This window comes from Girardinichthys multiradiatus, chromosome 14 (assembly GCF_021462225.1).
Source record: "Girardinichthys multiradiatus isolate DD_20200921_A chromosome 14, DD_fGirMul_XY1, whole genome shotgun sequence".
In the NCBI taxonomy this organism is placed as follows: domain Eukaryota; kingdom Metazoa; phylum Chordata; class Actinopteri; order Cyprinodontiformes; family Goodeidae; genus Girardinichthys; species Girardinichthys multiradiatus.
The window spans coordinates 19,902,463-19,911,590 of record NC_061807.1 but is presented as its reverse complement, the minus strand read 5'-3'; the positions used below and the strand labels follow the sequence as shown (position 1 = coordinate 19,911,590).

Here is a 9,128-nt window from a genome sequence, read left to right as displayed (position 1 = left end):
ATCATTCCTGATTTATTCACATTTTTCCCTAAAATGTTTTCAGGCTTGATCAATAGTGCTGTAGACTTTCTGAAGTTCTTTCAAAGTTCTTTTTTGCCATTTTCAGTTTAGTTTATCTAATGAACATAGTTGTTGTAAGCTTCTTCTTCTTTTGTCCTCCACTTGTTAATTTTCCTAACTTTTTTAAGCATATATTGGTTAATATCCAGCCATGGTGAGACAGAAGAAGTAGACTAAAAATATGAAAAAAACAAGAAACTAGAAGATATAAAGAAAGAAAAGCAACCAGAGTCCAGGGAAGATGTAATTATTCAGTCTGATCAAGTTAAAAAAATTATCCTGCTTAATACTCTGAAAAAAATACCAATGGTAACAGAAATATAACATAACAAAATTATATTTTTCTCCAAATGAGTTGCAAACATAGCATAATAGACTCCTATTATCATCAGCTGAAAGATGGTGCATCTCTCAGGTCAGGTCAGGTCAGGTCAGGTCAGGTCAGGTCTTTGCCGTATTATTTCCTCCCTGTTTGTTAAATACATGGTGTTAAGACGTCTTAGGCTCACACTGTACAATATGCTACTGAATCAGGTACACAGACAGGTTAAAAGATCAGAGAAAAAGCAGCAGAAGTCCAAAGAAAATCATTTAATACCTTCAGAAATTCAGAGGAAACAACAATAAAGACCACTTAGGAAGATAGCCAGAAAGTCTGGCAGCTTGGAAGCAGAGTATAAAGTTAATAAGAGGTATTTAGAAACCTATGTTAGAAAACTTATACAGAATTAAAATGTCCTCACATTCAAAGCCTTAAATAGCCTGGAAAGTCTTTGATATTTTTAATTAAAAATAGCTCAACTTTAAAACTAAGGGGCTCAAACCTTTATTTTGAAACACCTTCCCGGAAGTTGTCCCTCCTGACCGCGGCTGTCTTGACGCTGGTCCCTGTCCAGAAGCGGGCCGCAGGGTGGATGATGGCGGTGTCGGTGCTGCTACTGCTGGAGCTGGGTCTGTACGCCAGCTGCTTCGTCTGTGGGATCGTCGCCGCCGCCTCTCTCACCATCGTCCAGGTGAGTTTTACCGAGAAACCCGCTGTTAATGCCCCCATCCGCTGTCTTCCGGGTGAACTCACCTCTCCTACCCGGGGAGCGCAAAAAAGTTTAGAAAACACGGAACCAAAAGAGAAAGCATTGTTTAAATTAGACTACAATACTTTTATTTATTATCAATGCAACTCGATGGGTTTTTCCCCACAACTAGTTAATGTTTTAACACGTTCTCACATCCGTGTGATAGTTCTCAGTGCTGGTGTCACATCAGTAATTATGGAAAGTACTTTGTATTTTTACTTTCTCCTGATTTCCAGCGTATCCCAGTTAAGGTTAGTGATTTTAAATATGCAGCAAGATATGATCTAATGTCTGTACTGTTAACAGCAAAACGCGAAGATCCAGTCATTTATCACTATTCAGAACAAATGTCTGGAACATGTTATATTCGGCTTTTTATTTTAAAGTATGTTTTCCTTGAAAATGCAGGAAATGATGGTGATAATGTGAACATGTGCGGCGGGAATAAGTGAGTCTTGTGACCTAGTCGCGCCCATCCTCTCTCCCTCTCTGCAGGACCCACGGAGCTCTGGAGGTGCCAAAAATAGAAATATGAAAACAAATTTTTACAGGACATTCGTTCTCTGCTTAAAATATGTCATTTTGTCGGTGAAAAGAACATGAGAGATGTCACTGCAAGGAATTTAACCACATGAAAATTTTCTATCATGATTACTGTCGACACGTTCATCTCGATTATCAGTGTCATCACGGGCCCGAGTGTGTCAAAAATTGCAAAAAGTGTTGTCACTTGGTGAAGTAATTGCGCTAAGAGTGCTGCCGGTAGTGCATCTGCATTACTTCATTTTCTATAACCACCTATTACTGGTCACTGAGCGAGAGGCAGGGTTCGCCTTTTTGCTGAAATTGTTTCAATTCAGCCACAATGGAAGGGTTTCAAGGCAACTCGATTGATTCAGGCCTGATCTTTCACTAGGCAAGACCAAAACTTGCTTTTTTGAGCTGGTGTGCTGCCTGTCCATGTCTTTCGCAACCAGACAGCCAAATTTGCCTTTCTTGTGAGAAAAAATTGTAGTAGCCGTTTTTCAGCCAGCTGACAACCAGTGTGCAGCAACGGGTGGGGAAGGGACATCACTGCATTACTCAGTGCTATATGTTTATTCTGGTATTTAATTCATTTTAGTTTATTTGTTTATATACATCCAATTCACAATGAATGTAAACTCAAGAGGCTTTGCAAAACAAACAGATCCAGTTTAAATATAGAAATATATTGTCAGTTCTATCCAATCATACAGACAGATTAAAATGTAATTACTTTTCAATTTGATTCTAGTTATACAACACTGCACTCAAATTCGGTTTAGTTGTCACATCGGCTAAAACTTTTTTTTAATCTAAGGAAACCCAGCCGCTTGCATGGAGTCACTGACTTTGCAGCAATCCCTCCTGAATGAACATGTAGTGATAGTACACAGTCGATTGCATTGATTAACTTTGCAGCAATGCCTTATAGTAAGCTTTCATGTGGAGAACTCACTATCAACAAGAGGAACCCTCTGATTGGGGTTTTGAGACACAGCACACACTAAAGCACTGGTCTAGGAGTACTTTCTATGTGAAAGACAAATTAGTTATTGGCAGGAGTAGCTCAATAATTGGTTTTATTTAGGAGAGAAAGAGCTATATATATATATATATATATATATATATATACAGTACAGACCAAAAGTTTGGACACACCTTCTCATTCAAAGAGTTTTCTTTATTTTCATGACTATGAATATTGTAGCTTCCCACTGAAGGCATCAAAACTATGAATTAACACATGTGGAATTATATACTGAACAAAAAAGTGTGAAACAATTGAAAATATGTCTTATATTCTAGGTTCTTCAAAGTAGCCACCTTTTGCTTTGATTGCTGCTCCGCACACTCTTGGCATTCTGTTGATTTGGTCTGTACTGCATATATATACATATATATATTTGTGTATATATATATGTGTGTATATGTATGAGCTAAATGTAAAATCTGAAGGATTAAAACAGAATACATAATATAGTTAGTTGCAGCAATAGCCCCTTCAATTGATTTGTCTACGAGAGAGAGTTGGGGTTAAACACAAAAAGACAGGGTCAAGTGTATCATCTCTAGGAAGCAAACATGAAGTTATTGTCAGGCAATGGGCCTCTCCTGGAAGGTGTCAGGGCTATGAAGAAATGATGGGCAACATGTATTTTCTATGAAGACTAAAAACAGACAGAGAACGTAAAGTTAATATTGGCAATAACTACAGATAATGCATAAATGAAGAGTAGTAGGAGAAAGTAGCAGAGTAAGAAAAAGCAGTAACTGTAACTTGTAGCAGCCTAAGCCTATAGCAAGAAGGTCTCTAACTCCAGCCATAGGGGGCTGGTGTCCTGCAACTTCTAGATGCATTCCTGATCCAATGCACCTGAATCAAATGGCATAATTACATCCACACCAAGCAACCAAGTTGAAGATAGCCCAGCCAAAGACCTAGCTATCAGATCGAGGTGTGTTGAAGCAGAAAAGTATTAAAACTACAGAGATTGCTCAGACAACCTAAGCTACCATATGATTTGTGATTAACCCAGTTTTTCCTCCCTCATCATGATGTCCCCACCACTCTCTCTGTGCTTTGGCATTGAGGCCATCATGCTCTAGTCCAGGTATGGGCAGCAACAGTCCATCGAAGAAGCCAAATACATTATTATGTCACCTGGAATATTCTTGCCTACTAAATAGTGCAGGCAAGCACTCCTATGCGATTGCAATACTGCAAACATAGATGTTGTGTTGACAGTTGTGACAGTTTTAATATACTGTGCAGCTCTATTGGAAACAACTGCTGAATCTTTTACATTTTCTGTCATGTTTGGTGTTGTGTCGACTTCTGTTTAGATGTTCAGATTGAGTGGACGAGCTCAACATAACACTAATGCAAACCAGTCCAGTCCACAGATTACCTAACTCTAATAAATTAAATGTATTTTTCAGTTTTTGCCACCTGGCTTCCATACAATCAGCTACAGCAGCGTTTTTATGAACCTGGATTGGTCTCTCTGTTTTTATCCTGCAGTCTAAACTTAAAGTCAGTCTATAAACTCAAAGAGTAAAGTTACCCTCTGTCTTCCTTTTTGTTTTAGGGTAATTTTGGTGGTCTGTGCATGCTGTATGGACGCGTCAGCTACAATCAGTCTGCAAATCTCATCGGAGTCCAGGCATCCACCTCGGCCTCCCTGTGCTACTTTGTCTCGGCCATATCCGTCATGGTGGCGGTGGTGTGTTTCTCCCTGTCTCTGTACTGGGTGTACGCTGTCTACATGGAGGGAGAAATGAGAAGGTGACAAAACGGCGGGACTCGTGTCCTGTCCTCATGACGAGACATAACATGTCCCGTCTTGTCATGTTGTTGTTTTAATAAGTTTACAGCTGCCAAACGGAGCCCAAAGCTCACGACTGAGAAACTAAGCAATCAAAACTAACCTGTTATTGTTCATTTGCACTTTAAGAGATTGAAAGCAGTTGTTAGTTTATTTAATAAATACTTTATCACTGTGTTGAGGAAAACGCTCTGAAAGGATTGTTTGTCATGATTTATTCCAACTACAACAGATCAATATGTGGTATTTTAGATAAATCTGCTAGATCTTCCTTCTGGGTTACGCTGGACTCAAATCTTTCTACCTTGGATTGTAAAATCTGTGGAGCTCAGGAAGTGCTGTACTAATCCTTGAGTTGAACTTTTTGCGATATTGGGTGTTTAACATTGTAACATGTAGAACAAAACAGAATGAGTATTTCTTATAATGCAGGCTGCACAACTAGTATTAATGTATACTATTTGCTAAACACCAGAATAACATACTCTTTAAACCATTTAGGGAGCTTCTAATGTGTTTTCACAGTATTTGAGGTAGAAGGTGGCTCATCTGTGGGTGTATTTTAAGGCAATACCTCAGACACACGACTTTCTGCTATGGAAATCAAAAGAAACCAGCCAAGATACCCAGAAGAGAGCTGTGGAGCTCCACAAGTCTGGTTCATCCTTGGGTACCATCTCCAGATGCATGAAGGTGCCGCAGATAAACTTGTTTTTCTGTGAAATATGCAAATCAACCCCAGAAACAAGGCAATAAACCTTTTGAAGACGTTGCTGAAGCTGGTATGAGTGTTATTATCCACAGAGAAAGAAGTCCTAAATTGACAGGCCACTCATTAAGGAGGAAACCATTACTCTAAAAGCAGCATTAAAAGCTAGACCAACAAACCAGACCCAGTTACAGCAACTCTGTCAGGAAGCAAACTATTGTGAGAAGCTTGTAGTGGGAAACCCAACAAAACATTTGTCATTAGTCTGGTATTTAGCAAACAGACGCTTGCCTAAAATGTCCTATAATGACAAAAACACTGGGTTATATTTACAGCATATTGAAGTATCCATTTTCAGCTATGATGAAAGGCTTAAATGTATTCTGCTCAGTCCCTTCCTGCTTCTCCTGTCTTCTTTCAGGGAGCGCGTGTGGATGAACCTGATGATAGTCGTGAGCGGCATCTTTCTCTTCTTCCTGCTCATCACGGGCTGCATGCTGAAGATTGGGCGTGACTCGCTCTGTGACTCCATTGCCAAAACCGTTCCCAATATTACCAGGTGGTGCAAACACACCTTCTTTCACTGATCAGCAGAATGCCAATTTCACACACACACACATATACATACACACACACGCGAGCGAGCACACAAGTGCATGTTCAGACGTGTGAACACTAAACCACAAGCTTTCACTGAGAAGCCACTAATAAAGGTCATTTCTACTCTTTTAGCTTGAGGTATTACTTCTACTTTATCAGCTGTATTACCACAGGAAGCCTCATTTTTTTAGATTTTCATTCTGGTAGTTGTTTATTTATTACAGTTAAATATTAAAATATTTTTTAAAAAGATATGTTGGCAGGTGTTTTTTTTTTTTTTTATTCTTAATTTTGAATGTTTCAGATCATCTAACAATTATTAAAATCAGACAAAGATAACTAGAGTGAAAACAAAATGCAGTTTTGAAATGAGGATTTTATTTATTAAGGGAAAAAATCTTTCCAGACCAGCATGGTTGTATGTGAGAAGGTAATTTCACCCTAAACTTGATAACTGTTTGTATCACCCTCGGATAACCTGCTGGATAACCAAGGTGCGCTTGAGGTTAAGCACACAAACCGATGGCCACAAATTCTCCTTTAGGATTTTCACACAAGGGTCTCGGTGATCATTCAGATGTTGTTTGTGAGACACGACTTTTGTGATGTTTTTGGACTGCTATGGTTTTCTCCCTGGATTTCTCCCATGGATGGTATTTTTTGTCTCTTTCTTATTGTTGAGTCTTGAACTCTGATTTTAACTGAGGCAGGTGAGGCCTGCAGTGCTTTAGACATTGTTCTGGGTTGCTTTGTGACCTCCTGGATGGGTCATCAATGAGCTCACGGAGTAATTTTGGCAGGACCTCCTCGGGAGGTTCCCCACAGCTCCTCTGTTTCCAAACTTTTCTCCATTTGTGGATGACTTTCACTGTGGTTCACTGGACTCCCGAAGTAACCCTTTCCACACTGACAGATGTCAGTGACCTTGTTTCTCATCATATTGTGATGTATATTGGTATCTTTTTGCCTACTTCGTGTTATATATCAATCTAGCTAGCTAGCTAGCGTCACTAAGTGTAGCTAGCTAGCTAGCTTCACTGTCAAAAGTACCTAAGTGGCAGGTTAGCTTCACTTAGTGAAGCTAAGTGGCAGGTTGGTTTGGATAGATTTTTTCCCTTCATAGATGAAAACATCATTTGAAAAGTGGTTCTTCAGGAAAAGTATTTCCTCGGGTTTTCTTTTTCCGACATTAGAATTTGTTTGATTATCAGAAACATTTAGATGTGACAAAAAAGCAAAAACAGAAGAAATCTGTAAGGGGCCAAAGCCTTTTTCAGAGAGCTGCACTTATACCCTGAATAAGATACAGTGCCTGTACTAAAGCTGAAAACACAAAGTGAAATAGTGCAGATAAATATTTAATCAGGATTTTAAAAGACATTTGAAAGCTTTAGATACCTTTAGTTAAGCATAAAAGATGAATTACAAATGAAGTGATTTCCTTTTAGCTTTGTAGCTGAGTTGCTTTCTTTGTCTGTCAGATGTGATACTGTTCAGAGCAGAAAATGGGTCAGTCCAATTCAAGGAGACAGGGTCTACACCAATCTTCACAAATCAGAGGTTTGTGTCCCACCACATTCTGACCTTAAACTTTGTTAGAAATACTTGGTGTATTGATGAGTGGATCTAGCAGATTCCTTCATATCATCCTGAAAAGTACAGAAAAGGTCCAACCAAAAATGTAGTTTTATTTTCAAATCAGCATTTGAATTCAAATTTAGAAAGACTCCTGTTGTGTCGTGTTCCTCCTTAGACGGCGGTCTGGGTCAACTTCTTCTTCTGGCTAATCATCGGAGTGCTGCTGATAGTTCAGAGGCGTCAGAGTTCAGGGGCCAAGCTCGTTCCCACGCCGGCTGGAGCCCTCTTTGGTGAGCCGGGGGCGACCGCTGCGGAGACAGAGCCGTTCTTCAACCGCCCCCCGCAGTAAGGTCGCAAGAACCCAGCGAGGGGTGGGAAAACTGGAGATGTTTTTTATTTTGTATAATACTTATTTCAGGTCCTTCTGTAATCAGTAATGAGGTGAAAGGAATCAGTTTGTGCTTCCAGCTTTACAATCAAAAGATTTAAGCATGTAACTAAAAACAAATTACCTTTGTTTTTTGTTTTACTTTCTATCTCATTGAACCAGAAACTTGTTCAGCCAACCTTTGTTTACTCATCCAACAACTGGGAAATGCTTATTGCAGCAACTTATTTTTTAAATTGTTGCCATTAATATTGCCTGCTTCAGTAACACTAAAATGACTTAGGACATTTTACAAAATATATTAATATAAGGTCTGAAGCTTTAAATGTGAATTACTTTGCATTAATACTATTTGATGTTTTTTTGTTAAATCCATAAAAGTAAACCCTATTAGAGTAGAGATGATTGAAGAAAATTGAAGTGTTGGTAAATGTCTCCCTCTGCTGGATAATATTAAATTAAGTCATTTCTACTTGAAAACAGTTTCTTGTTTCTTTACTATAAATATTTTTGGTTTTCCTGAAATGCATAAATAGATACCTTTGGACCCTTCTCCAGTATATATGTATAACAGTATAATGTGGCATTTAACAGTGTTTTAAAGACTCGTTTTAGATTCAGCTCAGTGGGTGACAGAAAAAGTCAGATTACAGCTTGCTAATGCACTCTGGGACAAAGACATACATTTTCCTGTGGTCTCACACATCTGTTTGGCCAAAATGTCTGTCCTAATATTTGGAGGAAAAAGGGGGAAGCTTGCAAGACTGAGAACCAAAATCCGGACTGTAATGTACAGGAGTGGCAGCATCATGTTGTGTGGCTGTTTAGCTGCAGGGGGAACTGGTGCGCTTCACAAAACCGATGACATTATGAGTAAAGAACATTATGTGAAAATATTAAAATATCTTAAGACAGCCAGGAAGTTAAAGGTTGGACAAAAACTGTTCTTCCAGATAGACAATGACTCTCAGCATACCACCACATTAGTTACCCAGTAGCAAAACGTTGACCCATCTCACAGAAAATGTGTGCAGACAGTGAGGAAAATACATAGTTTTATAAAGTATCTGTAAATATTTGGTTTATACAAATTTTTGCTTATTGCGAACAAACTTTTTTAAGTTATCTTCACATTTTTTTCCCTGGGGTCATTTAAGCTTTTATTGTTTGAGCTGGTGAGATGGCTTTTAAAGGCATGGATTGATTAGTAACCTACTGAATAGTAACCAGGCAGATGAAAATAGACCAGGAGGAGAGCTTACACCTGCCTCCTTTTCTCCTTCCCTAATGGTCTTACCTCTGAGGATTACCTGACCTCACTTTGAGGCCGAGGTAGAAGGTGACGCTTGTTGAGGAAAGCCACAAACGAC

At 39.0% G+C, this 9,128-nt stretch overlaps 1 protein-coding gene across 1 annotated transcript; it reads left to right on the top strand.

The window, feature by feature from the left end:
* The first annotated feature begins 916 nt into the window (after positions 1 to 916).
* On the top strand, positions 917 to 8,238 carry tmem179ba (transmembrane protein 179Ba). Its single transcript, XM_047384906.1, has 5 exons — positions 917 to 1,073; positions 4,247 to 4,443; positions 5,614 to 5,751; positions 7,274 to 7,352; positions 7,546 to 8,238. Exons 1-5 carry the CDS (start codon positions 975 to 977, stop codon positions 7,717 to 7,719), a joined length of 687 nt encoding a protein of 228 aa, XP_047240862.1. The 5' UTR covers positions 917 to 974; the 3' UTR covers positions 7,720 to 8,238.
* Positions 8,239 to 9,128: the final 890 nt, after the last annotated feature.

Excerpts from the sequence above, each read along its gene's own strand:
- tmem179ba (XM_047384906.1), top strand. The coding sequence starts at position 975 with ATGATGGCGGTGTCGGTGCTGCTACTGCTGGAGCTGGGTCTGTACGCC. Across the intron at positions 1,074-4,246 it reads CCTCTCTCACCATCGTCCAG|GGTAATTTTGGTGGTCTGTG; the intron begins GTGAGTTTTACC and ends TTTTTGTTTTAG. Across the intron at positions 5,752-7,273 it reads ACCGTTCCCAATATTACCAG|ATGTGATACTGTTCAGAGCA; the intron begins GTGGTGCAAACA and ends TTTGTCTGTCAG.